Source organism: Heterocephalus glaber, unplaced genomic scaffold (genome assembly GCF_053883595.1).
Source record: "Heterocephalus glaber isolate CG9 unplaced genomic scaffold, H.glaber_assembly_v1.0 deba00001444, whole genome shotgun sequence".
Taxonomy (NCBI): Eukaryota; Metazoa; Chordata; class Mammalia; order Rodentia; family Bathyergidae; genus Heterocephalus; species Heterocephalus glaber.
In genome coordinates, this window is record NW_028258297.1 from 28,368,076 (window position 1) to 28,386,315 (window position 18,240).

The window sequence follows — 18,240 nt, forward strand, 5'->3', positions numbered from 1 at the left end:
CCTCTTGCAGCAGCTCTCTGCTCTGGTACCACATATGGGCAGTAGCTTGTGGGCAGACACACAGGAGAGGGTACAGTAGGTTGTAAAAAGAAATTCAAAATTACAGATCCTGTTTAACGTGCAGCAGTTAGCTCTCTTTTAAACTTAAAAAAAGACAAACCAACAAAACAGTAAACACTTGTTGAGCTTTCTTTGCATATTCGCCAATGTCTGAAGAAGTTACTTATGCACATCTAAAATTCCCAGAATCCAGGAAGACAGAAAATATCCAGGAGGTTGACAGATTTGGGACACAAGGTAAGCTTTTGAGCTATAGATGTGCTGTAGATACTGGTAACTTAATAATTATATTGATATCATTCAATTTGAATTTTAATTAAGCCTCTGATTTTTAGCAAAAGTATGCAAAGCATTAGTACAAATAATTAAAAGGGGTACAAATAATTAAGTTGGTGTTTTTTAAACACCAAACAGTTCATTAAACATTCTCAATCTTTAAAAAATTTTCTAATTTTAATTTCGTGCTCCAGATACATGCATGAGGCAGGATAGCATTTTCAAAAGACTAGATTGGAAAGTCCTTTTTCCTGGACAAAAAGAATCTATAGAACAAGAAACACAGGTTATCTAGGAAAGTTATTGTTATTTTATTTATCTTTTTCATAATAAAATGCTGATGTGTATGGTGTATGTTTGAGAGAGAGAGAGAGAGAGAGAGAGAGGAGTTTTGAAAGCATGAACTTTGGTCCCTGGCTCCCAATTCTTCACCCCTTATTCCCTTCTCAACTGACTTTATTAGGCGTCTCCTCTCACTGTTCGGCTCTTCTCATGAAGGTCACTGCTGTCCTCCTTGTTTCATCCCAGTTGTCACATCTCTACCCTTTCTTTCCTTCATTTTTCTGCAGCATTCAAAAAGCTCAACAGTCATCTTTTAAAACACTTTCTTTGCATATTCTCCTGGACACATCGCCATAATTTCTGCTATCTCCATGGCTGCTCAGGGTGGGGCGGCTGTTTTTGGTTTGCTTTGGGGTTGTTTTTGTTTTTGTTTTTCCTCTTCCTTCTCTGTGGAACTCTATTTGAATGAACGCTCCAGGGCTGTGCTCTGGTTTCCCTTTTCTTGTGTCACTCAATATATCCCTCTAAGTTGTCCTGTTGAGTCATTTAACTCCAAATACAACAACAGCCAAATGCTTCCGTATGACCTATTTCCTTATGAAATGCAAAGCCTTTTTCACATTTCCATGTGGAGTTCTCATTTCAGGCCTTGACACCCTCCAAAGTCATTTCTCACAATGGCCACAGCTCTTTAGCCTCTCTGAATTTATTCTGTTTCTGGAATAAAAAGCTTTTCCATCAGAGTACAGTCTTCATACCAAATCTTGGTGCCTATAATGTTTTCCCCACTTATCTTTTCTTTTCTTCCCCACTTAGCTTGCATGCTGCTTTCCATTGTCCCTAAAAGCTGAACTACCTATTTTCTATAACTCAGTTTCAACTTTCTGCACCCCGTAGTCCAAGTTGAAATGAACCTATCTCTTCATTTGTTTCCTCTCATGATAAAATGTGCCTCTATGAGAACACTCTTGCTCCTTCTGCATTATTAGCATCCACAATAGGTCTGATATATAAGAGGTACTCACTCTATAACTTTAAATGATTGAATATGTACATAAATGAGGGTCTGGGGATTTGGGTCAGTGATTCTGCTGCCTGCCTCGCAAGGGCAAGGATCTGTGAAAAAAATGTACACAAATGAAAAAAATAATACTTATAAAGGATAGCCCTTGAATTTGTAACTTTAACCTTAGAAAAGATCTTGTTTTTTTCTCTAATAAAGGCTTTCTAAAATCAAAAGAAAATTTCTCATTTCAATTCTTTCTGGTTTTTACAATATTGTTCCACCAACTGAGAGAGATGACATATTTCAGAAGCATAGTAAGATTAGCATAATATCTTCGAATTGTATTTTCTTCAAATAGGATGTTTTCACATATGCACATGATGATAATTTAAGTCATGTGATGACTTGATAATAATTCACAATATACATTTCATAATTTTTATAGAAAAAAGATGCATTCTGGGCTTTACTGTTCAGTATAAAAAGAGGAAGCATTCAATAAAAACTCTTGCTAAAACCATACAAATGCAAACTTTTAATGAGGACCTGGCATGGAGGTGCTGATGAGGAATCAGCAAGTCAAGAAGAGACAGACAAGCTCCCGGGATGGCACAGGGAGGACATAAACCTGGAGCTGCTTTCTTTCCCAAGCCCAGCTCCTCTCAAGGAAAGGCTGCTCAGATGAAAGTCTCTGTTTTCTATTCACTTTCCTCAACTGTGAGCAGTAAGATGCATGGCATTGACTGGGGTTTCTTCGCTGTCTTTTGTACACTTTCTCTCTGCCTTTTCATTTCTGGAATCACTCTACCAGTTACCATTCTTGCTTACCAGACCCATTTCACACACAAAACTAACTTTCTCACTTGTTCTTGACTTAGTCTACTAAATTTTCAAATATCTCTTTGAATCTCTAGCAAATCAGGTTCATTCAAAAGGTAGTATTAGGAAATCAATAAAGACAGAGTGGATGAATGAAATTAAGTTGTGTTCCATTTCTCAAGCTCATTGCCAACTTTGCTCTCGACAGCACCTCCTGCTGCTTCCCGAATATGGCGTCAAACAGCCTTGACCCTGACTCTTTTATGTCTTTTGCTGCTCATTGGACTAGGAATCCTGGGAAGCATATGTACGTATCACCCATCTTTCAATGAAAAATGTCTAGAATTTTGTGGGGTTTATAGCCAAAGTTTATTCTTTGATTGGAGCTTTGTAATAATAATAGAGATCTTATGAAGCAGTGTGTAAACTTAGACTCCTTCCCTACTCCTGCAGAGTGACTTTTCCTTACCCTTTAGTCTTTTAAACACTACTTATGCAAATATTTTAATGGTTCTCATTCACTTGAGGGTTCACAATTTCTCTCTCTCTCTCTCTCTCTCTCTCTCTCTCTCTCTCTCTCTCTCTCTCTCCTTTCTTTCTGGAGTTTATACCACTTTGAAGATAGATACAGGAAGATTGAATAAACTGCAAAATGTCAAAGAAGAACTTCAGAGAAACATTTCCTTCCAGCTGATGACTAACTTAAATAGGTCTGAAAATATAAGAAATCTCTCCATCACTTTGCAAAATTTGGCTACCAAATTATGTCGTGAGCTGAATAGAAAAGAACCAGGTAACCCTGTATTGTTTTCAGAGTTATTTACTGGACAATGAGTAATTGAAGAATAACTATCATTTGCTAGCATCCTTTCAATATGGAATCATCGCAGTATTTGAAGGAAGGAATTAAATGTGGATGGTGGATATGTCCGTGTAGTTAGAGGAAAGATAGAAAAGTAGTAATAGCTGCAAGTCACCAGATTATCCAGGGAGGAGAATAAAGCAGATAGTTTCTCTAATCCGCAATTTACTACTGTTCTAGGCACTGGGGTAAATTGATCATAGGGAGGGACGTCTCTTAGAGATTATCTCATTTTAAAATTCAGTCAGTGATTGATGACTAAAAGGCCATAGGAAAGAAATAAACTCTCAGTTTTACACTTGGAATTGGGGGAATTGGCCTTGAGATATCTCTACAGATTTCAGCAGGTTTTGTGGCTCAAATGCTTCTGAAGCTCCCGGGAAGCTACTCTGGTTTTCAAATTTGAGAAGGCAGGATGGATGCTGACATGTGGGGTTGATTCTCACCAGACAGAATGCTACCTGCTGTTAGTTTTTCTTGAAACACATAAATTTAAAAATGAGAAAGGGAGATTTACCAGGAATCCTGATACAAGAATAAACACTTCAATCCAAGTGTTTCATTTGAAATTTTTTGGCTCAAGTTATGTGTCATATTATTTGTGGTGACATCTAAGGATCTTGAATAGAGCATTCATTTTCTTTGCCTTTGCCTTAAAAATAAAAAACAGTAAATTTGTACAGTGTCATACAGAGATTAGAGGAAACAATAACAGTAATGAAGTCTATTCAGAGAACCAAACAAAGCTGTGTTCTTCTTGCAGGGCACAAATGTAGCCCTTGCCCCAACAGTTGGATATGGTACAAGAATAACTGTTATTTCTTAACTACAACACTTCAAACATGGCAAGACAGTGAAACGTCGTGTTCCTCTCAGAATGCCAGTTTGCTGCAGATTAAGGAGAAGAGTACATTGGTAAGGCTTTATGTCTCTTCTGGTGAGGAAAGAAATCATTTTTTCTCAATACGCAGTAGGCTGGTGGAGACCTTTTGTTTGTCTCCAACTGTTATTTTATTTATATTACTGTGCTTAAGTTACATGGAAAGAAGACAACAAAGAAGTTCCGCCCCATTTCAGAGAAGGTTTCCAATCAACACCAACTGTGTGGTGGCAATAAGCAGACGTGGTGTCTTTGGGTCAAGACTGACAAGGAAACATGGGCTCTGCTGCTGTGGTTCATCTCCAACAAGAATGTGGCACACAGGGCAGCACAAGCTAGGCTCACACTGAGCCTTCAGCACTGGGCACAGATTCGGGCCTCTTCTCTCAAGCTAGCGAATCAAGTGAAATAACTGGGTTTAAAACATGTTTTAAAATCAAGCCCAAATAAGTGTAAAAACCATGCTGTTGACATAGTCTCCATTCAAAATTTACATAAACATACTTTTCACCCTAATAACCTAGATTGTTTCCTCACGTAGCCCACCTTGTAGCTGCAGGTAGACTCTTCTGCCTCACGATGGACACATAGGGAAGAAAGGTAACAGCATCTGCATAATATTCTCTCTACACACTGCTGTTGGATGGAAAATACAAAATTTTATAAAAGAAAGAAAGGTTTTGTCTTAGATTCTCACAACCTTTTGTTCTGCTTTTCATGAATCCAACTCTGGTGCTAAGGTGGCAGTGCATGTAGGTAGATTTTTGTTTTCAATGAAGGAGACCTGGGAAAAGACAGATTTATCTCTTTTTCTTCAAGAATTATCAGACGGTACATGATCTTCAGTAGATTGGAGGCGAGCTTGTTGACCAGGACACTCACTCCTGATTCTGTCTTATTTTAGTAAGAAAAGAGATGAGACTTTGCACATTTATCTCAGGGAATCACAGCCAAGGGAAACCACAGAAAACCTCAGCTCAGGACCTTCGCATAGGAGTCTTTAGGAAGCTCACTGGTAAATAAAAGATGCCCAGAATCTTCAAGTCTATGTACATCTCCAAGTTGGAATTCTGGAATCAAGTCTCAGAATATGATTTCTGAATATTTTCTACAAACATGAAATCTGGAAATGATTCTGAAGATTACCAATTACATCAAAATTACAAAGGGGGATCTTTTCATTTGGCAAATTCCACACAGACATGTCACACTGAGTCCCATGAAAAATGAAATCTCTGGTAGTATTAATTTTTCAGTTTCCTTTTTTCTTCTTTCTTTTCAGGTAGAAATGACTTGTTCATATTTCAATTATTACTTAGCATTTGTGGTCTTTCCAGTAGGAATCCCATTTTTAAGCAAAATTACATTTTCCAAAAGTCTCAGCTTCCCTACTGTAAGACATTTTTCATCCTTTATAGAAGAGAGAGAAATCAATCTATGACCTTTTTGTCCAAGGTCATTTTCAAATTATTCAATCATAGTTACTCATTCAAAAATGAAATTTTTTGAAGCCTGATATTAGAGCAAAATATCTGTTATTTTGGCTATAAAATTCTGGACCAGTCCCGAATTCTATTCTATAACCGAATCATCTTCCTTCTCTCTTAACTCTTGTTTACCATCATTAACTACCTCCTTTGTCTCTGGACTTAATATTTATTGGTCAGATATTTAGATCCAGGGGCTTGTGAACTTTTCATTCCTTTGTACTAGTGAAACGGGAAGTGACACTGTAAAACTGGTGATGTCTTACAGTAAGAAATGCTTTCAATTTCTTTTACATAGCATTGAAAAGTAGTAGTCTAATATAAAAAATGTTATCTTCAGTAATTTATAAGAAATCAAAAGTAAGGTAATGCACAAAGTAGGAGATAGTTTCTTAAGCAAACCATTTGTATTTACTTTAGGAATTTGTAAAATCCCAGAAATTATATTACTACTGGCTGGGGTTATCTCCAAGACAAGATTACAGAAACTCAGAGGAAGTGGATGAGCACATTACCTCCTCTGCCGGGTGAGTCTGAATTCTTGTTGAATAGTTATAGTTGGGTGCAAGTAGAGATGTTCTCCTTAGGAGCAGTGTAGATGGAAATTACAGTAAGCTTCCCTGAGATTACACTGTTCACTCTCCTCCTCTGACACTAGTCTTTCTGACACAGAAAGTTGTCACAAATATCATTAGTTTGATTATCACTAATGAGCCTTTAGTACTCACTGAAATTAAGAGGTCTTTTTATAAATAATGCTTGTATTAAGAAAATTACAGAAGCCAACAAAAGTCACTGGACAATAACAAGAATATAATATCGGGCTAAGTCCTAGGATTTGAAGATAAATGAAAAAATCATTCTTAAATTTACTTCAGCATCAATGGTATGTGCAGATTGATCAAGTTATTCTAGGGATAAAAGGAAGCTAGTGTGATAAACGCTTAAGCCAGAATACACAGAATAACCAAAACTGAGTTTTGCTTGGAAAGTTTTGTTGATACTTGAAATATAAAAATTTTTGACTGAAATGTTTATAGATGAATGAGAAGGGTATTTCAGTATAAAGAGTAATATATGCTCCACCATAGTATATTGTTTGTTTGGTATACATAAATATACTAAACAACGTGTTGTGTGATCTATTTAAGAATGTGAGTATAAATATACTGTTATAAATGAATTCATACATTCTATGTGTTCTGCCTGTAATGGGAAAGTCAAGGCTTATATGCAAAAAGTGTCAAAATTCCCTTTTTATTTTATAATGCCTAAAATTTGGAAAGCAGACATTATCAAAGAAAGATTTACGAAGCTCCACCTGCTGGAGACTCTGAGAAGTTCACTATTGATCACTTTGATTGGCTGAGGGTGCCTCTAGCAGGCAGGGAGGTCAGGGCAATGCTGTTGGAATGGAACCACGCTGAATCCAAACACTGAGATTTCTGCATACTCATCACTCCAGGCCACACAACAAATACAAGTCTTTGTTTGTTTTCTATCCTTCAGACAGCAAAAATAGTTGTAAGAGTGTGGGTCATAAAGACAAGATGGCTCTGTATTTGGTAAATGGCTATGAGAAGACAGGATGGGAAATAAGATGTGTACAAAAGAAGAGAAGGTTATAGACCTTAAAGGTTTCACTTAGGTGAAGGAGTAGAGGGAAAGATAATGTATAGTCAGAGAATGAAATCTTGTTTTGAAAAGGCAGAATTTACATGGGTTTGTAATTATTGCAAACGGAAAGGCAATTTATTGTGGAATGGATTGATATTGAACTTAAGATTCATAGGTTAAACTCTGGTTTTGGTTATTATGGAAAACACTTGAGGAAATAAATTTGCTGCTGGGTTAGAGCAGAGAAATTTTGAAATTACATTATTTTAAATCATGTTTTATATGGAGATGGGTTCTATATTAGGAATTAGATGACAGCAAATATTCCAGATGTGGGAAAGTAGGACAGAAGGGGGAGGGGTAAAGCTGTGTTTCATGTGACATCTGTGTCAATTAAAATGACACATTTTAAAGTTCACTTGGACAATTTTAGTACTCTGAACAAAGATTCAATTTTATCTTAGACAATGCAAGCTCTAGAGGCAATTATGTCATGTTGCAAAAATTGTTTTTTCTGTAAATATGTTTCAAATGTCCAAATTTCCAAGTGTAATATTTTCTCTTTCAGGCTTAAAAGAAGCACGAATGACATAAATAAGATGTATTGTGGGTATATATATGAAACAAAGATTTTTTACATTCCCTGCACTGACAAACAAAAAATTGCTTGTGAGAAGAAGGCCAACACAGTGAAGACTGAAAATATACTAATGAGTGAAGACCCTGATGGAAGAATATAGCCAATTGTTTTGCTTTGGGTTATATCTTGTAATGGAAGAAACAGGCAACATCACATAAAAGGGATAAAAATTTTGTGATTATATTTCTGCCTCTTTTCTAATATTTATGTCTTCAAACTTTCTCTCAGTTGCTGAATGCAAGATGCCTAAGTCAAACTTTATCATTTCCATACAGTGGAGATACTGCTCAGCATAAAGCCAGTATTTCCTGGTGAATACAGGAATCTGAAGGCCCCATCACTTTTGTAGTAATAAACCAGGTAAATTTCAATCATAAAAATAAGAGAAAATTAAATAAAATGTACAAAGAAAGAATAATATGACTAACCTTGATTTATTCTAATAATGTAGATTGACTAACATTTTGAAAAATGAGTAAAAAAGTCATTTCAACAGATAAAGTAAAAAGCATTTGAAGGTATTTGCTCTGGTTTAAATCTGAAATGTCTCCCCAAATCCCATGTATTCAGAAATGGGAAGGTGATTGGAGGATGAGGGCCTATACTCATTAGTGGAAGATTCATGTCTCAATGTGCTGGTAGAAGGTGGGGCCTGGCCAAGAAATGTGGGTCACTGGGGTACAGTCTGGAAGGAGGTGTTCTTGTCCTCTGCTCTTCCCTTCTCTCTCTGCTTCCTGACTGCCGTGTGAGCAGCTTTCTCCCCCCACACCATTTCTGCCTTCTGAAAGCTGTGAACCAAAATAAAACTCTTCTCCTAAGCTGTGGACATTGGGTATTTTTTGTAGCAATAGAAAAGTGATTTACACAGATCTTGGGAGTGGTTCTAACAGCCTAAGGTACAAAAACAGTGCTGCAGGGGCCAGACTCCGGGACCCTGAAAGCAAGCAGGGATAGTGGTCTTATTCTAAGCAGAATGGACTTCACCTAAAACTGATCACAAGACACAAAGAAAGTCACCATGCATTAGTTAAGAAACAATTAAACATGAAAGATAATAATTGCAAGTATATATTGAACTTAATACAACAAAGACTACTAGGCATATAAGATCAAATAAACAATAATAGAACCATAATGGGAGACCTCAGTGCCCCACTTTCACAAGTAGATCAGCTAAATAAAAACAAAGAAACATCAGAGCTGAACCATACTTTTAAATGAATGCACTTAGTAGGTATCTACAGTGTTTTGCCTTACTGCAACATAATATGCTTTTTTCATAGCACTGCACAAAACTTTTTCCAAAATAGACCACAAAGCTGCCTTAAATAAATACAAAAGAATCAATATTATATCATATATACTCTCACATCATAGCACACTGATGCTAGAAACAAAGACACACAGAAAATTTATAAACACCTGGATATTAAGTAACACATGCTTACACAGTCAGTGTGTCATGGAAGAAATCAAGGAGTAAATTAAACAATTTCTAGAATCAACCAATAATGCCAGAACAGCATACAAGAATCTATGCTACAAAATAATGTCAGATAGTATGCAAAAAAATCACCAAAAAGATCATATATCATGACCAAGGGATGCAAGCACTGTTCAACATAGACAAATCAATAAATGCAATACCCCACACAAATTGAAACAGGGACAAAAATCACACGATCCTGTCAACAGATGTAGAAAAAGCCTTTGACAGAATCCAACATCCACCCTGAAGAAATACGTAGAGAAGGACACTAGCTTGATAAAAGTGATTTACAGTAAACCTACGAGTAACATCATATCGAATGAGAAAAGCTGAAAGCTTTCCCTCTAAAATCAAGAACAAGAAGAGGATATCCACTCTCACCACTCCTGTTCAACATAGTACCCAAAACGTCAGTCAGAGCAATCAGGCAAGAGAAAGAAATAAAAGGATACATTCAGGAAAGGAAGAGGTCAAATTATCATCCTTCTGTTTTTTGACTTTTATTAGTACACATTTGTGGTATATAATGATTACATTCACTGTGGGAATTGGTACATATACATAGCACAATTTCAATTGTTTTTTCCCCTTCACTCTGCCCTCTTTTTATTTTTCCAGCATCATATTCATTTATTTTATAAGACCTTAAAAAGTTAATTATGGGACCGGGGATTTAGCTCAGTGGTTTCGCTGCCTGCTGCACAAGCGCGAGGACCGGAGTTCGATCCCCGGTACCAAAAAGAAAAAAAAAGTTAATTATGTTATATACAGATTAAAAACCAGACTAATAGGCCAAGGAACATATAAAATATCTAAGAAAATTATACCAATTCAAGGTACACTTGTGGATACATTGTCTATGCTGGATTACAATGTTTTTTCCTCTCTCTTTTCCTATTATCATTTTTTTTTATATAAAAGAAACAATGTGCTTTGTTACTTCACTTACCATTTTAAGATTATGGTCTCAAAGTGCATCTATTTTCCTACAAAGGACTCTTTTATTCTTCATTATGGCAGAGCAGTACTTCATTGTATATAAATATCACATTTTCTTTATCTATTCATCTGCTGGTGGACATATAGGTTATTTTCTATAGCTATTATGAATTACACTGGTATAAACATGGGTATGCATACGTTGCTGTGGTATAATGTCCTTAAAACTCTTTGGGGAAGATACCTACAAGGAGACTAGCTGGGTCAGATGGAATTTTTAGTTTTAGTTTTTGGAGGAATCTCCATTGATATCCATAGTGGTTGAATCAATTTACAGTGCCACCAACAATGGAGAAGTATTCCTTTCTGCCCACAGCTGCACCAGCATTCATTATTGATTTATTTCTTGATGACAGCCATTCTTTCTGGAGTGAGATGAAATCTCAGTGTTGTTTTAATTTGCATTTCTCAAATAGTCAGAGATGTTGAATATTTTTTCATGCATTCATTGTCTGTATTTCTTCATCTGAGAAGTGGCTATTCATTTCAGATGTCCATTTTTAAATTGGGTCTTCACATTTGAGGCATCTGATTTTTTTGAGTTCTTTGTTCGATAAACAAAGAACTTTGTTCACCAAAACTCTATGTTTTATGCTAGATACTAGTCCTCTGAGGAGTAACTGGCAAAATTTTTTCCCATTCTGTAGGTCGTCTCTTCACTCTGTTGATGGTTTTTGCTGTACAGAAGCTTTTGCATTGGATGTGATTTCATTGGTTCATTGTATTATTTCTTGTGCAAGTGAGTTTTTGCTCAGAAAATCTTTGCATTTCTCCATGAAGGCCACTGGAGTCACCCATTTTCACTTTGTCTCTATAAATTCCATTTTCCTTTCTCCCAAGCCATGAGTCAAGAGCTGAGACAAATGTTCAGACTGCACCTCCATTTTTCTGTGTTGTGTTCTGTCTCCTCTGTCTCTCATTAGGCTCCAGTTTTCCCTTCAGGAATCCACCTCCCTCCTTATCCTCTTCCCCAAGTTGTTTTCCAGTGTCTGGATTCCAAATCTTGGAGAGGCTGATTTGTTGCTGCTCTGACATTTTCAGAGTGGGAAAATTAGATGTTTTCTTTGGACACATTGCAGTGCCTCTTGGCTAGAGTACTATTGTTGCTGGATTTTCAGTCCAGCTCTTCCTGGGTAGTGCTGGCTATGACAATGTCATCCACATATTGAAACAGGGTTCTTTTTTTTCAAAAGTAAACCTTTGAGGTCGTTTACCAGGACCTCCCCAAATATCCTGAAAGAATTTCGCAACCCTTGGAGGAGTGTAATCACTGCTTTTGAGTATTCGGGGCATCCCACTATTCAAAGGTACAAGGCATTGGTATTCAAAAGCCAGGGGCACAGAGAAAAAGGCAAAGACCGAAGGACTAAATTGATCTGAAAGGAGGACAATAGGGTGCATGGCTAGGTAGTACTGGGTGGAGCTCTTCAATGGCCTCATTTGTTGCCTTGAGGTCTTATACTAATCTTCACCCATCGTTTTCTTTTCTGGAAGAAGGGGATGTGGGAGAGAGATTACCAGGAAGTATTTCCTGAATGAAAAGCATCTCTAAGACTAGGCTAATCCCAAGGAGACCATCTAGTTTGAGTAGATACTTATTTAGGGCAGCAAAACTAGACTTTAGTCTTACCCAGATAGAAGGGACTATTTCGTTCTTCTCCACCTTACCATCAATCCAGAGTCACAGCTAAATTCCCAGAAGATCTGCTCCAAAGTTGAGCATCCCCTTTTACTGGAGAAGTTAAGGTCAGTACCAGGAGATGGCCCCCATCCTTGGCAATCTTGATCTTGAAAGACTCATTCATTAGGTGTGTGGTTGTTCTTAGCTTAGGTAACATATCTTGCCCTAGCAAGGATATGGAGCCCTGAGGCACGCATAGAAAGGAGTCAGACAAAACTTGTGTATCCAAGTCACATTCTGAAATTTCCAAAATTGACCTAGATTTTTATTTTCCTTCCACGACCATTATAGCTTTATTATCTTAGATTATATCACTCTGCCAGATGTTTAAGACCCAATAGAAGGCATCAATGTCAACCAAAAATGTCTATTTTCCCATCTATGTCAAAGTCCACTAGAGCTCATTAGCAGTAATTGTGAAGGCTTGCTGAGCAGGAGCCCAGTGGTCCCATCAACCTTCCTCATCAAATTATGTCATCAGCCAGGCAACTGGTCCCTTGCAGACTGAGTTTTTCTCGGTTCCCTCTCTGTACATCCCTGTTTCCAGCATCCCTTAGTGCAGTCTGGACACTGACTGGGGCCCAACCTCAGGTCTCCACAGCCTCTTTGAGGGAGAGGACAGGCAGCTCACCAGAGCTGTAGGTTCTATCTCACCTGTTCTGGCAGTCTCGGGGGCCCATCTGACTGTGCAAGGAAACAGCCCAAACACAGCCCATCTGCTAATCCCTCTTATCCTCTTTACCTTCTCTTCCATATCTCAGTTCTTAGACAACAAAAGGCCAATTCCGTCAGCCTGGTTGAGAAGTGTTTGGTTTTAATTATAAATTTAATGATTTTCTGCGTATGTCTAGGGCACCATGGGAACTACAGTTGATCTCAAGACAGCCTCTCCCTCCACTCTACCACACCTGTGTTGGTACAGACACTTACATGTTCACCAAATCTGTCCATAAATGACGAGGGGTTTTATCTTGGGCCTTCAATTACCTCCTGGAATTTACCCCAGGGTATGCACCTTTTACAAACTAATTTCATTCCCTTAAGAATGACGGTGTCAAAGTGTGGAAGATGCTTCCAGTCCTCTTTCTTATTGAAATTCCAAGGAGGACTTTGGTCCAGACTTCAGAATGCCTATCAGAGAAGATAAATTTAATTTGTGTCTCAGTTCATCTTGGCTGTTTCTCTTCCCTTCAATTATATGAGGGCTTTCTCCTCCCTCATCAATGGATCATTGAAACAGGGATCAATACATCAGCCCAAGATGACTGAAATATTTCCCTGAATAGATGGAGATATTCTCCTGGGTCTTTTCTTAAGCTTCTAGTGTGTTCTTTTAAATTATGCAAGTCGGAGGGGGAGAAGAGTAATGTACAGAGACCGACTTTTCTCCCCCTGGTTTCTCCCATGGGGAGAATCCTCTAGGTTGGTATCTTGTTCAGTTTCTATGCTGGCAGTGCTAAAATCTCTCTCTGATTTCTCAGACTTTTTCTGAGTGGAAATTGAAACAAAGGATAGGTGGACATTCATCAGGAGGTCTCTTAATTTTATCAAGAGCCAACAATGCATATTTAGGCAAGGGATAGAGGGGAAGGAATAGGCATATAGGATAGAGAGAAGGTAAAGGTTGGCATTGAGGAAGAACAAACTGGAGGATCCTGAAGAGAGAACAAGGGAGTAAGTACATTCTCCAATCCTCTTGCATGGAACAAGGTTTGTGCTTTTAATTTCTTAGATATCTCCAATCCATACTTCCTTCGGAGTTCTTTCTTTGATAAAAGCCCACAAAACAATGAACACAAGAGATCTTGTCCTATTTCCTTAACTTTGGAAATATAAATTCAATAGTAGGACCTTGCTTTAATCCAAAAACTTATTGGCCTAGTTTCCCCATTACCCAATTCATATATGGCCAATACATGCTACATTAGACAATGCGTTGTTTCTGTACCAGGGGGTGATATCCAAAGGGCTTCCAATTTCTTTTTTTTTCCCCCCACCATTAAGTTTATTGGTACATTTTAGGTATAAAATACACTTACATACATCATTGGGAACTTGTACCTGTACATGAGTATCTTGGTTCTTATTTATTTCCTCCTTCCCCTGCCCTCCCCTCATCCCCTCCACCCTTCCCTGTTTGCAAAGACCTTGTTTCCATTTTTTTCCCTTTCTCATATTTTTCCCCTCTTTCCCCTCCCCCTCCCACAGCCCTTGCCCCCCTAAACCTTTACTTCCTGTTACACAATATCAATTACACATTTTAAAAATTAAAATATCAATACCTAGGATACATCACCACAGATTTTACGGAATTTAAAAGGATATAGAAAGCATATTACAAAAATCTGTTTTGAAATAAATTTGACAGCTTCTAAGAAGTACCTTGGAAGACAAATTAATGAAATCAACTCTGGAGGAAACATAAAATTTGAATTGCACCTATTAAAGAAAGCATATTGCTAGCTTGAAAACATACCTATATGACAATAGCAACCTCGTATACATTTTAACTGATAAATTATATCAAACATTTAAAGCAGAAAAAAAAGGAACATTTCTCCCCTCATTTTAGGAAATCAACATTGTGCTAATCCTAAAACTGGATAAAGATAATAGAAGAAAAAAGTATAAACATAGATAGAAATTTGTTTAACAAAACAAACTATTAGAAGTCAGATCTGGCAATATGTAGAAAGTGGTTTTGTTATAGGGATAGCAGTGTTGGTTCAGCTTTGGAAGATCCACCCCCAAAAGTCATCATTTTAACAGAGGAAAGGAAAAAGCCATATGATCCTGTCACTAGTTGGAGAAAAAGTATTGGACTAAATTCTACAGCTGTTCATGGTAAAAGCTATCAGGAGACTGGAAGTAGAACAGAACCTTCTCAACAGATTAAAAACATGTACTCCATACTTCCAGGGAGAACACCTTCTATGAATTGAGAAGATACAATGCTTTCTCCTTAAGGTGGGGAACAAGGGCAGATATACCTACTCTTTATCTGTCCATTAAACTTTGAAGCCCAGGCCAAACCAAAATAGTCTGGCAATAAAATGACACAATTAGGATAGGATTGGCAAGGTAGAAGCAAAATCTTTATATGTAGATGAAATGATCATCTACAGAGAAAATACTAAGAAATCTCTAAGGAGCCCCTAGAACTTGTATTTGAATTTAGCAGGATTAGAAAACACAAGGTATATGTAAAAATTCAGGTCTGTGTATACTTGCTATAAATGAAGAATTGGATATTGAAATTTAAAAGTTATGTTGGACTACAAAGGACCTAGAGAAGTTAAAAAAAAACAACAGTGTTGGAAGACGTTTAGTACCTAATTTTAAGACTTCTTCTAAAGCTATAGTAATCAAGGCAGTGTTGGTGTAAGGAAGGACATATAGATCATTTGAATAAAACAGAGAATCTAGAAATAGAACCACACATATGTGGTCCACTGAATTTTGAAAGATTATTTAACATTAGCATTTTACAGAATATAAACTCAATTCAAGAGCTGAGGAAAAGATAGTGTTTTCAGCAAATGGCACTAGAACACCTGGTATCAGTATATAAAAAATTAACCTCAACCCTTTATTTCCATACATAAAAATAACTTGAAGAGATCTATGAACCTAAATATGAAAGCCTAAAAGTGTAAAATTTTAAGAAGAAATTATAAGGGAAAATGTTTATGAATTTAAGATAGGCAAGAACTACCTCGGATACAAAAGACATGATGTATAAAAGAAAAAAATTGATAAATGAGATTCCATCAAAATTTAGAACTTTAAATGACATCATTAAAATGAAAAGTAGTCTTTAAACAGATCATATTTACAATGCATATAACCTATGACCAGAATATATAAAGAACTCTTATGGCTCATTAATAGACAACCCAATTAAAAAGTAGACATAAGAAGATGCTAAATAGCCAGTACAGCACAAGGAAAGGTGTGCAACTCTAGAATCAGAAAAATACTAATCAGTACAATAACAAGATTGAATTATACACTCATTAGGGAGATGAAGTTAAAAGTTTTAAAAGCCTTGTCATGACTTTTTCTTTTTGTTGGATTCTCCCACTTTGCATTTAATTTGTCACACCCAATGGATTCATTCTGCTGGGCTTCCTGGGGTTGTGATCCTCAATGTCTGTTCCTAGGGTATTGTCTAAAATTTTTTGGAGTGCTGGTTTGGTAGTCATGAAGTTCCTGAGGTGCTCTTTATCATGAAAGTATCTTATTTCTCCATCAATTTTGAAAGATAATTTTGCAGGGTACATCAATCTGGGTTGGAGGCTGTTTTCCTTTAGGGCTTGAAATACATCACTCCAAGCTCTTCTTGCCTTGAAGGTTTGCATTGAGAAGTCTGCTGTGATTCTGATGGGCTTTCCTTTGTATGTGATTTGTTTCTTTTCTCTCACTGCTTGTAGAACTTTGCTCTTCTGTTGGATTTCTGGAATCCTAACTATTATATGCCTATGTGTAGATTTTTTTTGATCAAGGCTAGCTGGAGTCCTATATGCCTCACTTATCTGTATGTCAAGTTCTTTTCCCCTGCTTGGGAAGTTTTCTGCCATCACTTGTGTGAACAGTTTTTTTATGTCATCTGCACTCTCTCCTCTTTCTTCATTGACTCCAATCAGTCTTATGTTATTCTTCTTTGCATCATCTAGCAGCTGCTGGATTGATTTCTCATGTTCCCTTACAATTTTGAAGCAATTGTTCTTTTCCTGGCCACTAATTGCAATCTTATCTTCTATATGTGAAATTCTATCCTCACATTGGTTCATTCTGCTGTGTAGACTTTTGATGGTGCTTTTAATCTCCTGGAAATCTGTTTGTATCTGTTTTATGGATTCCATTTGTTTCCTATGTTGGGATTCCATCACGTTCCTCAGATCCTCTATTTTTTTATCTGTGTCCTCTCTAGACTTATTAATCATATCTTGCACCATGAGCAAAATCTTTGCTGTTATCTGAGTAATTATTTCTGATTTCATTTTTCCCGTATCCTCTTTTGTTGCCAGTTCAGGGAGTCCAGGTGGTTCAGTATCGGATTGTTTCATCTCATTTCCCTTTGGGGTTGCTGTAGGTGATCCAGAAGTCTGTTTTTGAGGCTTGTTTACGTGTCTTCTCATTTCCACGGGGGGGGGGCTGCTTCTGGCACCTGCATGGCTCACCTTCTCTGGCCTAGGAGGTAGAATGGTGGTGGGGGAGCTTCCTTCTGGGTGCTGGAACCAGCTCAGCTTCTCTGCCCTAGGAGCTTGGGATGGCGGCGGGGGAGCTTCCTTCCGGGTGCTGGGACTGGCTCAGCTTCTCTGACCAGGGCTTCCAATATCTAGTGTGCACCCCAATGGCAATTTCTCTGGGACTGAGACATGTCTGACCATACATTTCGTTTCAAATTAGAGATATGTTTCCAAATTCCTTGGTTAGTAGGCGCAACTCCCACACTAACTTTCTCTTGCTCTCTCCACAAAATATTCTCCATAAAGGTGGAGACACAGAGATGCTATGCTGCTTGTCCCTAAATAATACAGTAGATCTGGCAGCACGAACTAAGACACAACAGGAACTGCAAAAGCAATTCTCTAGTGAGACAATGGGAAATGTCAAGAGTCATTTCCTCAGATCTCAATTTCCACAACTTGGAAGTATATGAGAAGCCGAAGCTGTAGTACTCAGAGTGAAAGCATCAGTGTGTGTGGTCCAGAAATTCCTTCTTAGAAGTGGAGAGTCTCAGAATCTGGTGGAGCTCTGTTCTACCAGAAATAGTGGAGCTGGAACTGTTTGGAAAATGAAAGCTTAAATGGGAGGGGCATGGGATAGAAAAATAATTACTTAGCATTACAGTCAAAAACTACAAGTGAATAGATTTCTCCCAGATCTTTCCTCTCAGGAAGGGAAGTCCTTAAGGAAGAGAATGAGGAGCCCAGTGGCAGGAGGAGAGAGTAGAATCCTTCAAGATGAAAAGATGAAGAGAAAGAAACTGTTGCGACTGGGGTGGGGAATGGGAATAAGCTGTGAGAAAGTTTCCACTCAGCGGTGCGGAGTACTGAATAGTGTAAGAGGTACCCTGGGTAGGACAAGATCTATAGACAAACACGATAATGGGGCACGCATGTCACCATGTCCCAAA

General features: G+C 37.6%; 1 protein-coding gene across 2 annotated transcripts; it reads left to right on the forward strand.

Moving 5' to 3' along the window:
- LOC101702890 (C-type lectin domain family 12 member A-like) lies at window positions 1–8,747 on the forward strand. 2 transcript variants are annotated; one of them, XM_004869501.3, is made up of 6 exons: window positions 1–297; window positions 2,652–2,750; window positions 3,048–3,236; window positions 4,069–4,220; window positions 6,093–6,199; window positions 7,858–8,747. In XM_004869501.3, exons 1-6 carry the CDS (start codon window positions 207–209, stop codon window positions 8,027–8,029), a joined length of 810 nt encoding a protein of 269 aa, XP_004869558.2. In that variant the 5' UTR covers window positions 1–206; the 3' UTR covers window positions 8,030–8,747. The 2 variants fall into 2 exon arrangements, with proteins under 2 accessions (XP_004869558.2, XP_021103808.2); XM_021248149.2 differs by having other exon boundaries at window positions 28–297; window positions 3,069–3,236.
- The last annotated feature ends 9,493 nt before the right edge of the window (window positions 8,748–18,240 follow it).